The sequence below is a fragment of the Dermochelys coriacea genome, chromosome 6, assembly GCF_009764565.3.
Source record: "Dermochelys coriacea isolate rDerCor1 chromosome 6, rDerCor1.pri.v4, whole genome shotgun sequence".
NCBI classification, from domain to species: domain Eukaryota; kingdom Metazoa; phylum Chordata; order Testudines; family Dermochelyidae; genus Dermochelys; species Dermochelys coriacea.
The window spans coordinates 57,570,323-57,587,036 of NC_050073.1; the positions used below are offsets into that span (position 1 = coordinate 57,570,323).

Below are 16,714 nucleotides of genomic sequence, written 5' to 3' on the forward strand. Positions count from 1 at the left end.
ACCTAAACTTTGTGGATCGCAGTGTTGTTTCTGTGACTTTCTAGGCACCTAAAAGTTAGGTACCATGATGCTCAGCATTGTAATTCTTTCATCCCTCCATGGATCCCATCCTAAGAGCATACATAAAGAGATGCATTGTGATTGCTTGTACAGGTAGTTAAGCACAATTTTCAAAACAGGTTTTGCTGACTTTAATGTCCATGGACCACATTCAGTGAAGGATGTGGGACAATCCTCTATGGGATAAGGCTTGCATGATGACTCCTATATATGCCACAGGAAAGGGAACATAGGCAGGGCATGAACTCTGGCTGACAAAACTGTCTGTGGGGCGGTTAGCTGATCTGGTGTAGAAGCAGCCTTCAGGTGCCAGATTGGCATCCACTGGTCACACAAATGTGTCAGCAAAGTTCATTTAAAGCTGCTCTAATGGGATATACTGATCCTTTAAGGCTGATGAAGGAGTCCTCAGCTGCCCGTACTATCCTGTCCCAGGCTATTCTTTTGTAAAGACATACCTATTAAGAATGCTATTGGTGATGAAGAGTAGCCTTTCTGGAAGAAGAAATGGAGTACTTGTGGCACCTTAGAGACTAACAAATTTATTTGAGCATAAGCTTTCATGAGCTACAGCTCACTTCATCCGATGAAATGAGCTGTAGCTCACGATAGCTTATGCTCAAATAAATTTGTTAGTCTCTAAGGTGCCACAAGTACTCCATTTCTTTTTGCGAATACGGACTAACACGGCTGCTACTCTGAAACTTTTCTGGAAGAAGCATTTTGTAATTTGGAAAAGAAACCTACTGCTATCTCTGTTTAGGGCCTAAGATCTGAGTTCCAAAAGCCGTTACTTCTTGTTACAAAAGGATGCATCTTTAAGTTAGAGAGGAGCCGCTCATGAACACAAGCATTTACTGAATCAGGACTTTAGATTGTAAGCTTATTTGGTTAGGGACTGTGTCTCACTGTATATGCAAACAATGCCCAGAACAATGGGATCTGAATCTGAATTGGGACTTCTGGGCAACATTATAATGCAAATGATGATTCTAAGGGAAAATTCTATATAAATGCGAAATAAATCTAATTCTGCTGTGGACTGTTCACAGAAGAACATCATAAAGACAGCTAGGTCAAAGAAGATCAAGACATTTTCGTAAGATAAATCATATTCTTTTTAGGAAATTCTAAGGTACTTGACATTTTAAAAAAACAAAACAAAAAAGGAATAATTTATAAGAAAAATTTAATCATTATAAAATACTGTATAGTAAAGAAATTCTTTATATGAAGGCCAAAGTTCTCATACTTTTTTTGTTGACATACTCCTTTTCAAATGCAATGTTAATCATGGACCCCCCAAGTGAGAAACTGATTGACAAAAGCATATGTTTACTTCATATAAACACATTCTATTAGTAATGCTTTAAGAAAAAGAGTATGAGTACTTACAGATAATCAGTGAGATGGGTGTGCCTATGTCTTACTGCAGTCTGTCTATTCTTGGTGTGATGGTTGACAAGTAAACTCATAAATCATTCTCAGTTTCCAGTCGGGACCTGAACTTTGTCTTCATTGCTGTCATGGCAGAGAATGATGCTTTATACATATATATATATATATATATATATATATGTATATGTATGTTATCGGGAAAGGTAGTGACACTTTCATTGCTTCTGTAACTAAAATTGGGTACTTCGGAGCACCAGTTGGCCAAAACTGTCAAGGTGTCTGTTCCTGAAACTTAATTTTCAGTATCGGGGTAGCCGTGTTAGTCTGGATCTGTAAAATGGCAAAGAGTCCTGTGGCACCTTATAGACTAATAGACGTATTGGAGCATAAGCTTTCATCGGTGAATACCCACTTCGTCGGATGCATGCTTCCACGAAGTGGGTATCACCCACAAAAGCTTATGCTCCAATATGTCTGTTAGTCTATAAGGTGCCACAGGACTCTTTAATGCTTTTAATTTTCAGTGTGCAGAAACAGGATAGTTTGAGCAGCTCCTGTCCTGCTTTTCCACTCCAGTGGCAGGATGACATAGCAAAAGTTGAGAACGGATCCAGAACTCAGTTATATTCCTCCATGTTTATATTATTGAAAGTTGAGCAACGATTCTCTCTCTCATGCAGTCAGTTGTGATGCTATTAGTATTCAGAAATTCTGTCAATAGTGGAAACATCTCTGAGATTCCACTGCTCAGTCTAGTTTTCCAAATTTATATTTTCTTCTGAAAAGCTGCAGTCTTGTCACTCACCTCAAGTATGGTTGTATCGCCCCCTTGTGTGGACAGGTTTAGTGCATTCAACAAGTTAAAAATGTCTGTGAGGTAAGCAAGCTTCACAATCCCTATCAAGTTAGAAAAGTTTACAGTGATCTTGGGATTGTGCACAGAAAGAAAACCCAGCAGCTCTTTGTGGAGCTCAAAAACTCTTTCCAACACTCTGCTTTGAGATAGCCAACACACTTCTGTATGAAACAATAATTTGTCATGTCCTGCACCCATTTCTAAACACAGCTTTGGAAAAAGGCATGAATTCAAAGGCCAGGACTTTATAAAATTCACAACTGTCACAGATGCATTTAGCACATCATTTAATTCAGGTTCCCTTTTTTTTGATGCAAGGGCCTGGTGATGTAACATATAGTGTGTTACAATTACCCATGGGGTTTATGACTCATATTCTTGCAACAGCATCACTCTTATTTCCTACCATAGCAGCACCACCGTCCATGCAAACAGCACCATACTTCTCCAAATTTAGCAATTCAGTTTTCATGAAATATCCAATAATTTGACTATTTCCTGACCTGTTGTCTGTTCCAGTAATTCCTGACAAAAATTAAAATCTTCTAAAATTTTTCCCCAGCCAAACCTAACGAACAAAAATTAATAATTGTACTGCATTACCAACATTGGTTGTCTTATGAAGCTGAATTGAAAACTCTTCACATGTACATAGACTTTCAGTTAGTTGGCATTTTACATCATTTGAAAGCTCTTCAATTATCCTACTAACTGTGTTGTTATAATGCGATTTGAGTTTTCTGTCAGTTGTATTCTTCTTTCATTGAAAAAAGTCTCTAAATTTATCTTTATACTCCAGGTGCCTTGTTGTGTGGTGTCATTTCGGTTTTTCAGGTTTCATTGCTTCGTTTGATAGGATTTGTAAGCATATAAACCCTTGGCTGATGATCTATATATGAATGTGAAGTTTTTATTTAGTTCCTTCCTAGTCAAGATTAACAGTAAAACTGTCAGTAATGGATTTAATTTATGCTCACAATATTTATGTAGGTATTTCATTTTTGCATGTTTATTTTTATGTATTTATTTTGTTTTTATAGTCTATAGCATCTTTTGATTGGTTAATGTGTGTGCAATATTCAGTGGTGCAAGTACATTTTAATTATCTTTCTTTGTTTTGCTTTCTCCAAGTGTACAAGGAAGTGTTCTTTTATGTTGTGTTCAGATCAGAAGCCTAGATAATTACTGTATTAGTGATTTGAGAGATGCAGCTTAATAATCCTGTGATACTCCATAAAACATGCATTGTAGAACACTTAAAGTTAAAACGCTACATGCATTTGTAACAAAAATTGGCATCTTTCAATAAGCATTACATTTTGAATCAAGATGGCAAATATTCTCCTGGGGAATGCATTCCCATAAATGTCCTGTTCAGTCTCTGAGAACTTGACTCTAGACACAAGGATCTGAGGCTGGCTGGCTGCAATGAGGATTGCTCTAACTTGCATTGGCTACCAATAGCCCTAAGAGACCAATATGATAGTTATAGATTTTTTCAGGACAGAAAGGACTGTGATGATCATCTAGTCTGGCCTCCTGCATAACACAGACCATATAAGTTCACTTAGTAATTTCTAGCACAATAAACTGGTTTTGAATTAGAAAAAAAAACCCCAAGCATATAGGGATAAAATTAGAAAGGCCAAGGCACAAAACAAGATTAAACTTGCTAGGGCATTCAGGTTAAAAAAATATTTTACAAATACATGAGAAGCAAGAGGAAGATCAAGGACAGAGTAGGCCCATTATTCAAGAGTAGGGAAAAACAATAACAGGAAATTCAACAATGGCTTAAAGGTTAAATGCCTTTTTTGTTTCAGTTTTCACCAAAAAGGTTAGCAGTGAATGGATGACTAACATACTGAACATCAGTGTAAGTGGTGTAGTGTCTAAGGCTAAAATAGGGAAAGAACAAGCTAAGAATTATTTAGACAAGTTAGATGATTCCAAGTAAGCAGGGCCTGCTGAAATACAACCTAGAGTACACCTCTATCCTGATATAAGCGACCCGATATAACATGAATTTGGATATAACGCGGTAAAGCAGTGCTCTGGGGGGGGGCGGGGCTGCGCGCTCCGTGGATCAAAGCAAGTTCAGTATAACGCAGTTTCAGCTATAACGCGATAAGATTTTTTGGCTCCCAAGGACAGCGTTATATCGGGGTAGAGGTGTACTTAAGAAACAGAAGAAATCTCTGAACTGTTCGTGATTATCTTTGAGAATTCATAAAGGGCAGGAGAGATCCTGGTGGACTGGAAAAGGGCAAATATACTGCCTATCTATAAAAAGGGGAATAAGGCTCACCCAGGGAATTATGGACCAGTCAGTTTAACTTTGGTACCCAGAAAGTTAATGAATAAATAATCTATCAGTTTGTAAGTGTCTAGAAGATAATAAGTAACACCTTGGATTTGTCAAGAACAACTCATGTCAAACCAACCTAATATCCTTCTTTGACAGGGTAAAAACACTTAATGGGGAAGCAATAGATGTGATATATCTTGACTTTAGTAAGGCTTTTGATGCTGTCTCACATGATCCCCTCATAAGGAAACTAGGGAAATATAGCCTAGACAAAGTTACTATAAGGTGGGTGCACAACTGCAGGAAGAGCATATTGAGTGGGGTCCTGCAGGGATCTGTCCTAGATCCAGTTCCGTGTAACATATTCATAAATTATTTGGATAATGGCACAGAGAGTACAGTTATAAAGTTTGAGGCTGATACCAAGCTGGGAGCATTTTGGAGGACAGGATTAGAATTCAAAATAATCTTTCTTGACAAATTGGAGAAATGGTCTGAAATACATGGGATGAAATTCAGTAAGGACAAATGCAAAATATTACATTGTAACAATGCTGCAAAGAGTACTGAGGGTGTGTATATGAGGAGGGAATTATGCAAAAAGTAGCTTTTGGGCTCCAGGTTCAAGCAACAAATATGTTTTTCAGGAAACAAAACAAAAATACATGGATAATGTTCTTTTAAACTTAATCGCCTATGTAATTCACTGTGTCTTGAATTATTTATGGTAAATCTCCTAGGTGGATTATTCCACTCAAACTGTTTTAAACACAATTTTAATATCATTTATAAGTTGTATTAATAATTATACTATCTAAATTATTGCATGTTTACTGCAATTCAAGTAAACAATTTATACCATACTATAAACTATTGAAAACTTAAAATGAAATGTTAAAATATAGCAATTCTCAATATTTTTAGCCCTTTAGAGTATTGAATTATGTGTGATAGACACAATTACACTATAATTTTTCAAATTTGTGTATATTTATGCCTCTAATATCATGTTGGATGAGATTGTGTGGTTGGCTTGTCAGAGCAAGGGATTTAGGAGTATTGAGGACCCTGGCTGAGGCACTTAATGATCCTCCTCATGACAAGTTTTCTGACCTCTTTGTGCTTTAGTCAACATATCTAAATTAGGTGAAATTTACTGAAAAGTAATTTAATGGATGAGCTCTGAGCTTTCCTTTAAATAAACAACCTGCCAACCAAACAAATATTATTATTTGGCTGACAAAAACTGTACACAGTTCTCAAATTTTCATTTCTTGTGTTTCTCTTTTTTAGTGAGCGACAGTTGTTTCAGGAACCTTGCTGAAGATCGCAGTGGGATAAACCTTAAAGATCTGGTCCAAGACCCATCTTTGTGAGTATCTGGCTGCTACAGCTGAGCATAGAAAAGCTATGCTATTATATCCTGTGTGTGTAATTGTAATTAGGAACAGATTTAGATATGATGAAGCACACTTTGCTTTTTAGGAGTCTGTGTACCATGTGCTGAGTCTATAATACAGATAGATGTGACAGGAACCACATTGTGTCTTTCTCTGAGGAGACAGAGGAAAAGGAATGGCATCATTGATTTAACTCCCAAAGAGCACAGATAATAAATGGAACACTTTGTCAGCAGCAGGGTTATTGTTGTAAAGGAAGACACATTGTACCCATGGCCTCTTCCTTCATTTTTTATAGGCACAAAACATTATATAACTAGATTTTAATCTCCTGATTTTGAATTTACTCTGAGTTTTCTTTACTTTGGAAGTCTTTGTTTTCTTCATATCTCATCTGGTTTTCTTCCAGCTGATTTTTTAAAAACTCCTGTTTCTTTCAGTACTTTTTATTTATGCCAAACAAATTTTTGGCAACTTCACTTCATACTAGGAGAACAGGTCTGTTACAGTCACTTATTTGTCCTATAACCCTTTGAAAGTCTAAGGCAAGAGGCCAAAAAACTATGTGCCCATCCTTTCTAATCTTACTTGTTTAGTGGCCAGGACAATGCACACATCCTCCCACTCAGCAGTAGTCCAATATAGGACTGTCTGTCTCTTTCTATAAATCCTATTTTCCCCTTACAAGCCCTGTCACTAGGAAGTGAAGCCATGTTTAGTATTGTGTCACACATGGCTTTCCCCAGGTTCCTCCTGAAGTAATATTAAAAATGCTTTTCCCATTGCTATAGATAAACACCTAAGTGTATCACCTGTTGTAAGAAAATGTGGTCCTGTCTCTTTCTAGCAGAGTTGATTGTGCCTTTCTAATAATGGGTATTGAACATGATTGGCCCTGTCAATATAAACAGGTAAAAAGTTTTCAATATTGGTTGAGAAACAGCAGAGAAGGGGCCTTATTTCAAACATGGAAGATTTTTACTGATAGATGCAAGCACACCAATTAATTTGTCACATTTCTAGAGCAAAAATGCGACATCAAGGTCCTGAAGTTTCAAACTGAGGAAACTAGCTCATAATGTATTTAGTGTATGATAATTCATACCACAGAAAAATATAAAGAAGAGGAGGGGAGATATACATTCATTGCCTGAGAAGTTATTGAATGGTTAGAAACAGAAAGCTAAATTTTCAAAAATGACTAGAGATTTTCGGTGCCTCAGTTTTGCGTGTCCAATTTGAGACTATTTCAAGGGGCCTCGTTTTCAGCTGCTCTTCATTTCGTGGGTTTTTTTTTATTCTTGAGAATTGTGTCTGTTGTAGTGAGATGCAAATATGATTTCAAGAGCTGTACATAATGTACAACAGTGACTTAGGAGTCATGTACAGCTGTAGTCCTATTACAAAGATTCACTGCAGAGATGGTGAACGGTGTTTGTTGTGGAGTATTGGTTTTTCTTTCCACTACCTCAAAGTAATGAAATCCTTTAACTCTTTCCCCCAGCCTATAACTTGTATGATTGTATTGTAATCCAATAATTAGTTTAAACTAGGAAAATCAAAAATAAATTCTGACTATTGTTTGCAGCATAAGTAATAGTAAGTGGCTGCTGAGATTGATTAAAAGGTGAGGCAAGTTTGGGATATTTACTCAGCCTCGCAACCAATTACTTTTTTCAAGAATAGTGATCATAATAGGTATATTGTACAACAAAGTATAATACAAGAAAGAAATAGTATTTTTATCTTCCCTCCTGATGATGTGAATGTGTTGTGCTCTCTCTTTCTATAACTTTCCTGATGGACATTCTTATGAGGTAGGGATTTAATAATGAGTAACTATTTAAGAATAGTTCTTATAAAATGTGCAGTTGTGTGCAGTTGTGTGCCAGTATGGAAAATGACTGAAGTGATTTGACACACAATGCCACAATTTTGGGTCTAGTGCTTTGCCAGAGGAAACCCACCTAGCTGTTAAAGAGAGCTTTTTTGTCTCCTTCTGCCACCAGAACCGTGCAAAGGGGACAAAGCAGGGCCAATGATTGGACCTACAATGTCAATAAAGGTGATATATCAGCATTTTTATGGGAGAAGGGTAAAGCTGAATTACATTCTGAGGAGCAATTGGCTGAAATTATCTTGTATAATTGTTGAACAGAATAGTGTTTCAGTTGCTGGCTGTGTGTGAGTTCATTCTCTCTTTGTACTGTGCCAGCTCTGCGCAGATAGCCAGCCCAGCAGACCTCGGTCGAACTGTCCCAAGAGACCACAGATTCGGTTTAGTGGGGAAGGCACATGGCCAGATTTATTGTCAACGAAGCATGGCCTTAGCTCCCCAGATCAATGTCTACATTTACACTAGCACATGTATACCTGTTACAGTGGACCAGCTCAGTGAGTGGCGGGACTTTCTGCTCCCCCCCCGAGGCCAGACAAAGGGTTAAGGCGAGGCATCCCAACATTTATATACTGAGACAAACAATCTGGGATAAACAACTTACGTATCACCTTATCTGTTTCATGACATGTTTGTTACCTCCCTTTGTACCTTTCTCCTGATGGTTCAGACAAAACATCACTATTTATCACTTCTGTCAAACCATCTTATCGTGTGCTAAATTGGAGTGTTCTTGTCCTAGGCTACTGGAATATATCTACATATTCAGTGTGTTTTAGCAATGCTAGCAATACCAGTGCCAAGTTCATGTCCAGGACAGTGAACTTGCAGGTAAGCATCTGCATTTGACAGGGCATAACTTTTGCTGACTTTGGTTCAGGCCTCGGGCCTTGTACCACACCTCATGCTCCAGACACACTCTCTCTCTCTCTCTCTCTACTACAAATAGCATGTCCTGATTCAAATAAAACAGTTTAAGAGAGCTGGAATTCAAAAGAATGTAGGTTTATTAATATATATTAATACTGATACTTTGTGTATAATATTAATATCTAAATTCACATTATCAGTAAGTGTTGTGGACTACGGTCAGAGGTGGTAGAAATACAGTATTACTCTTACAGTCTGACATTAACAATGTTTTATTGGTGACAAGCAAGATAGGCTAACTGCTGGAAATAGCCTACCTTGCTTGTCACCATGAAAGGTTTTCCTCCTTTCCCCCCCCCCAGCTGCTGGTGATGGCTCAACTTAAGTGATCACTCTCCTTACAGTGTGTATGATAAAACCCATTGTTTCATGTTCTCTGTGTGTGTATATAAATCTCCCCTCTGTATTTTCCACCAAATGCATCTGATGAAGTGAACTGTAGCTCACGAAAGCTTATGCTCAAATAAATTTGTTAATCTCTAAGGTGCCACAAGTACTCCTTTTCTTTTTGCAAATACAGACTAACACGGCTGCTACTCTGAAACCAGTTTAATTTCAGGCACTCCTAAACCATTCCCTTTTCCTGATTTGTTGTCTTTAATTTTCCTGAATTGCCTCCTGCCTGATCCCATTCTTCCAAGGCCTTGTTTGAAGGGGATTGGATTAGATTACCTATTGATGTCCCTTCCAATCCTACACTTATATTATTTGTTCCTTCTTTACTCCCACTTGCTGTCTCCTCAGCTCATATTCTCTATTAGCTTCCCACTCCTGCCTTTTGACTCTGTCCCCTAACTCCTTGCTTTCTCATGGACTACACTGTTGCCTTCTGGACCAGCTCAGCACTCTTGGCTCCCAGTCTGGTCCCCAGCTCCATGTTCTGTATCTTCTGGCCCAACTACCATCTGTTTTATCAAAGAGCAGCTTTTAATAGTGACAGCTCTTCCCTCCCACGGAGCTCCTGGCTGGAGCCAAATCAAGTGGGCAGAGCCAACAGCCCTGCTGTCCACCGGCAAAATTGGGGAATCGCTGCTGTACATTAATAATTTTCTGATGGGACTGTTTCTACATCTAAATATGCAGTATTGTTGTTACCTTGTCATTACCAGGATCTTAGAGAGACACGGTGGGTGAGATAATATCTTTTATTGGACCAACTTCTGTTGATGAGAAAGACAAGCTTTCCAGCCACACACAGCTCTTCCTTAGGTCTGAGAAAGTGTCACAACTAAATACAAGATCAAACAGACAGTTTAGCATAAGAAGTGAGCATGTATTCTAAGGGACCATTTAAGGTGAAGTGACCTGTTAACACACCTGCAGTCATAGGACTAAAAGGGGGGATTAGTGGGTTACAGATAGTTGTAATAAATTGTAAATCCAGTATCTGTCTTAAGACCATGCTTTTTAGTGTCTAACAAAGTTATGAATTTAAGCTCCCAGGCTCGTTTTTTGAAAAAGTTGTGCAGGTGTCCTTTGAGGATGAGAACTGAGAGTTCAGATGTGGTGTGATTGCTTTGTCAAAAGCGTTCACCAGCAGGTGATAGTGGTTTTGTCATCGTTTTCCTGTGTGAGTTCATTCGAGAGTGTAGCAATTGTCTGGTTTCACCCATATAATTGTTACTGTGGGCATGTAAATGCACTCAGTGAAGTTTATAACATGTTGTGATAGGCATGTGTAGAACCCATGGCTCTTCAAAGGTGTATTGTAGGGGGTGTTGATCACTGTAGCTGTGGAAATATGTTTGCAGATTTTGAATCTGTGATTTTGGCAGGGTCTGGTGCCCCTTAGAACTGGTGTGTCTTGATCTGTGGGGAGCTTGCTTCAAATGATGAGCTTGGAGAGCTCAGGGGGTTGTTTGAAGGCCAAAGGAGTGGGTTCAGGAAAGACTTCTTTCAAGATGGGGTCCCCATTGAGTATGGGTCATAGTTGTTTGATGATATCCTGTATGGGTTCCCAAGTGGGGTGCTAGGTATCAAGAAGGGGTATGTGGTTGCAGGAGGGTTTATTTCTGTATTGAAACATTTTGGTAGACCATTCCCTGATGCGATCTACTTCTCTGGTAGAGTGTCTTTGTTTGGTAAAGGTGGTTTTGAGTGTGGAACATATTCTGTGGTATCTGAGTGCCTGGCTGTAGACAACAGATTTCTTGGTGTGTTTGTGGTGGTTACTGGATCTATGGCGGTAGGTGATCCGAGGGTTTCTTGTATATAGTTGTCTGTAGGGTTCCATTGTTGAAGCTGATCATAATGTCCAGGGAAATGGTGCTAGTGTGGGAGTGTTCCCAAGTGAGTTAGTGTATGGGTGGTGGTTGTTGAAGTTGTGGTGGAAATCTATGAGGTAGTTGAAGTCGTCTGTCCAGAGGATGAAAATATTATTGATGTATCTCAGGTATATCATTGGTTTTATGGTGCATTTGTCCAGAAATTCTTCAAGGTGGCCCATGAAGTGATTGGCATATTGGGGAACCATCCTCGTACCCATGGCTGTTTCCATTGTTTGGACAAAGCGATGGTTGAATATAAAATTGTTATGAGTGACAATGAAATAGAACTTGCTGAGGGTGCAATCCATCCCATCATCCAGATCATTAATGAAGATGTTGAACAAAACCGACCGACCCTGGGGCAAACCTCATGATACCAGCTGCCAGCTAGACATCGAGCTGTTTATCACTACCTGTTGAGGCTGATGATCTAGCCAGCTTTCTATCCACCTTATAGTCCATTCATACAATCCATACTTCTTTAGCTTGCTGGCAAGAATACTGTGGGAGACTGTATCTAAAACTTTGTTTAGGCTATGTTTTGTAAAGGGTTGTTTCCTTATGGATAAGAAATCAGTGAAAAGAGTCAGATATAGTCTTAGTGTAATCTTTTTATTCACAAAAAAATTACATAAAATCCTGTTTCCATGAAAACAGTAGAAACAAACAGCAAGCAATTTCCTTGCTCAGAGATCTCAAATGCACCCCTCTCACAAGCTCTGTGCCCAAGAAGCTCTGTATCTTCACTTCCTTTCAGGGTCATGTTCATAACCCCTACTGGCCTGTCCTTCCAACACACACAGCCTACAACCAATATTCTAGCCTCTATGTTCACAACCACAGACTCCATTGTTAATTCAGCTCTACCCTGGTCATGCAACCTAGTTTCTCGAGCTATAGCCCCTATTTGTATGCAACTGTTTCTACTATATAAAGGAGCTTGATTACTCTTTCTGTTGATCCTGAAAGAGGGCTTAGCACAACTATTGGCCTGAATGAGCTCTGAAATTATTTTTGGATCCAAGACCCCTTGATTATAGCCATTAGCACTTTTTCAGTATAACATTTATATTATCCTCCTCATTTTACACATTGAGGCAGCAAGGCCAGGTCTACACTAAAAAGTTAAATTGATCTAGCTCCATTGCTCAGGGGTGTGAAAAATTCCTTACTTACCTAGTTAAACTGACTTATCCCTCCACATAGGCTACATCTACACTACAGCACTTACAGTGGTCCTGCAGCGCTTCTGGTGAAGATGTTCTAAATTGACTGGAGCTCTTAGTGAGAGCTGTCTTGTTGGCTTAATAACTCCTGCCTCTGCAAGAGGCGATGAGAGAATCTCTCCTGATGACATAGCGCTGTCTAGACCAGTGTTTAGCTTAGTGTAATTTACCTTGCTCAGGGGTGTGGATTATTCACACCCCTGAGCAACATAAATTATACTGAAGTAACCTGTAGTTTAGACAAGTTTGTAGACAGCACTAGGTTGATAGAAGAATTCTTTGGTGACCTAGCTACCACCTTTCAGGGAGATGAATTAACTTCAGTGATGGGAAAATGCCTCCCATCGCTGTAATGAGTGTCTTCTACACTGAACCAGTACAGCAGCACAGCTAGAGCTGTGCCACTTTAGCGGTTTAAGTGTAGACAGTGTCTAAGATAGAGAAGCGCTAAATGACTTGCAAAAGTACCAGAGCAAGACTATGGCAATGTCAGGAATGGAACCTAGATCTTCCTAACTACATCTAAATTGGAGTAATTATACTGGATTAGAATCACTTTTATTCCAGAATAGAGTATCCAGCTGGGGAGTTATACTGTTATAGCTATAGTGGTATAATTTCTACTGTAGTTTTGCCCGTAAGCTTCCAGGTGTAGACAAGCCCTTGATTTCTAGTTTTGGAAGTATGAACCAGAGGCCTTCTTCCATGCATTAACCAAGATTAGTCTCCAAATATATTGTACCTTGAATTGTTAAAAATTGTCATGAGTGCTCTCCCTGTGTGTGTTATATAACATTATGCATTGTACTAAACAAACTGTTAAAAATAAACCAGAAAGACAAAAGGGACAAAAGTACATACTGAAGTATGTATATATAAGTGGGAAATAAGGGTCAGAGATTTCCACAAGTAAAATATTCTTGAAGAATTCATAGTTCCTCCTGGCACCAACAGTTCCAACTTTCAGTTTCAATTTCAGTCTAACTTTACTTTGAATCACCTTTAGTTGTAGCAAGGTCCAAAAGTGCAAATTAGGTTTGTTTTGTAGTTCATTTTTACCAGTGCCTTTCCAAATAAATTGTAATTGCTTCAACCCTTTTACCTCTTAAGTTTTTCAAGAATCCTATCATTTTCACTAAGGATATTCTCTGAGAAGATTTGTCATGAAGTATCTAAGAAGTGAATTATAGCCTTTATCAAGGAAAAAACTAGACTTTCGAGAGGCTGAAATGTCAAGTATTGTGTTTGCCTTTGTAAGTCTGAACTTCAAGTGTAGGACGTCTTTGTATCTATTTACAGAGAGATAGTGACCCAACTGAGCACAAGTGCTACAGGAATACTGTTGTTTTCACTACTGGAGGCAGAGGAAAAATAGTGAACTCTAGTCTCCTTGTTTCAGCACTGCCTACCTGATCTGGCTTCAGGCTAGCTGATGCTTCAGTTTTCACTCAGGTTGGAGCTTCTGACCTCCCAGCCTGGTTTACATGCTGCAGAGACTTTTGCAGTGTCTTGGCTATCTAACTAAATGATTGATGCAAATATCCTCAAATTCCAGGGCATCTAAAACAAACATAAGGGACTTCCACCCCAGTCTCAGGTGGGGATCAGCCCCTACTTCTTGAGGATCTGTTTTCTTTTCAGACTTCAAGCCGTCTTCAGCCCTAGTCTCAAGCTGGGCCCAGTCTCTCCTTCTTGAAGGTCCTTCTCTTCTCGAACCCTTCTGGGCTCCTTTGAGATTCCACCAAGCACCAGCTCCCTGGGATTCCTACCCAGTGTCTCTCTTCTCGTCTTTTTTGTTTTCCACAGGCTTCTATTTTATACTCGCCCCCAAAGGCCTACTTTAGCACATAACCTGTCTGTCATATGGCTTTGCTCATTTTCTCCATCTGGGGAGGCAAGGTAAGGGTGTCACAGGTGGGGTTGAGCCCATCTCAGAGAGCCAGTCACCCTGTGACAGTCTTGTTACTGTAAGAGGTGTACACTCAACAGTGTCATTTATAGGAAGTTAAACTCCATTTCAGCAGAGAATAGAAAGTCATAGTTAACTATAATGAAAGCAGATTTTAAAAATCGTCAATCCATTTACAATTGTCCTTGCAGTTCCCAGTTCAGCAGGTGAAATTGTATTTAAAAAAAAACACCCAAAAACCAATTTGCATCAATAATTAGAAAATAAAACTCTTTTAAAAGTAAATTATCTAAGTCACACTGAATGTTACTAAAATACTCTTGTTGTTTTGAAGTTTTGTTTCTCCCAAAATCTTGTGAACTTTCACATGTTCTGGTTGAACTTAGGGTAAAGATTTACGGTATTCAAACTTTATCCAGATATATTTTTTCTTTTGTTTTTATTGGATGCATTGTGTTGAATGAGCTTTTATAAAGGTATGCCATAGTCATTTTCAATTTATTATGGTTCACTCTACTGGAATTAGATACTTTTATTACAAGTACTATATGAGATAATAAATAAAAGAAATATGACTCTTTGTGCTGGGGACTTGTAGCTTCATTGCATAGTAGAATTAATTCCAAAGAACAAAATTATATGCTTTGAGCATTAAGATAGTAAAATATAAGAAGGTGGAAGCTTTGTCCTACAATTTTACCCTTTTTGGATGAGTCTTTTACCCTTTGGAAGGGATCCCATGCGAAAAGGGGCAAAGAAGTAGGTACGATAAAGAGTAGATTTCCACCTATACCTTCCAGAGAATTTATTTATGTGAGACTGGTTGCCCAGAGATCCACAATTTAACAGGACCTGGCCCAAAGCCATAGTGTATGACACTTCTGCTGGGATTAAATCTGCTAATAGGGTCATCATAATTATTCTTTGGGTTGGCTCTGCCGTTTCTCACTTGTGGGATCAAGACACCTTTACTATAAGCTGCCAGACTTTGATAAAGAACAGTGTGCATTGGGGCTAGTGTTTCTATATATTTGATCTGTGTGATTTTTTCCAGAGACAGACTCTCTTTCTAAGCCAGGAGTGAGTATCTCTTATGCATCAATCGTTTATGGGCACTTTAATAAAATTAAAAACTTGGCTCTGTAATTCTAATATTGTTCAGTTGAATTGTGGTAAGGGAAGCAAAAAGACTTAGATTTCCTGCTTTAAGAAATGGAAAAATGAAGTTGATTATCAAGAAAATGTTTTCCTAGTGGTAAGCTCTATTAGACTGCAGAATAATTTCCCAAGGGGAGTTGTACAGTTCCCATTGTTTCTGTCCTTCTAAACAAAAGTAGGCAAAGCTCTGTAACTTATCGAAAATATTGAAGTCTGCCTTTCTCCTCTGATTTTAACCTGTCTGTTGATAACAGCTGGCACACTCTTGTTATTTATCTAGAAATTTCCCCATTATGATATATCTGAGCACCTCACTAACATTAATGCCCATATAATTGATGAGAAGCTGAGGCACAAAGAGATAAAGTGAATTGCCCGAATTCATACAGGAAGTGTTGTACAGAGCACAGGGCTGGACCTAGAGTTCCTGTGTTCCATTCTTCTGCTTTGACCACAGAACCATCTGTTTTCCCTAGCTTAGATGTGTTGAGAAAGGGCATTCTCAGTGGAGGATCCTCTTCATTGGAACTTATTACCTCCTTAACTTGTTTTGACAGAGTTCTCATTTGACTGTTAGGGTATATTGTAAGGCCTATATATTTACCTATGTTTTCTCTGAGGGACAGGTTGAGTAGAAAGGGTCTTAGTTCTTTTAGGTTTGGGTGTTTTTAGTGTTGACATAATTTATTTCAATTTTTTTAGTAATGCTTTCTTAAAGATGGAGTTATTCATGTCCTTAGAGTTTAAAGAGGGTGAATTACCATTACTATTAAAAATTTGCATCTTATTTCTAGTATGAATTTGTCTAGTTTCAGCTTTCAACTATCGTTCTTGTGTGTTTTCTGCTAGATTAGAGAGCAGTGTACTATTGAAGATCTCTTGTAGACAGTGTTCAAATCAATTCTTAACCTTCTCTTGGATAAACTTAAACTACATAGACTGAACTTCTTTTGTTTCTCATTTTAAGGCCTGTTTCCCAGACCTCAGTTTATTCTCGTAGCTCTTTGCAAAATCCTTTCCAATTTTTCATCATACTTTTTGAAGAATGGGACACAATACTTCAGTAATAGTCTTGGCTGAATACAGAATTCCACCTCCCTACTTGTAGCTGATATATCCCTGCTTATTCGTCCAAGGATTGCATTCACCCTCTTAGCTACACCATTGCACTGGAAGCTCATGGTCAGTTGATTGTCTAGCATGACTCTCAAGTCCTTTTCAATGTCACTGTATACCATATGTTTAAGTGTCTAACTCCCAGTGATATTACTGGGAGTTAGGTGCCTAACAGATTTTGCGTGTTTC

At 38.5% G+C, this 16,714-nt stretch overlaps 1 protein-coding gene across 23 annotated transcripts in view; it reads left to right on the top strand.

Moving 5' to 3' along the window:
- GPHN (gephyrin) overlaps nucleotides 1-16,714 on the top strand; it is a 544,780-nt gene that overhangs the window by 164,341 nt on the left and 363,725 nt on the right. For all 23 annotated transcript variants that reach the window (XM_038404446.2, XM_038404449.2, XM_043517392.1 and 20 more), the window contains one exon: nucleotides 5,916-5,994. In XM_038404446.2, coding sequence (XP_038260374.1) covers nucleotides 5,916-5,994 — 79 coding nt within the window. The remainder of the gene's footprint in view (nucleotides 1-5,915; nucleotides 5,995-16,714) is intronic.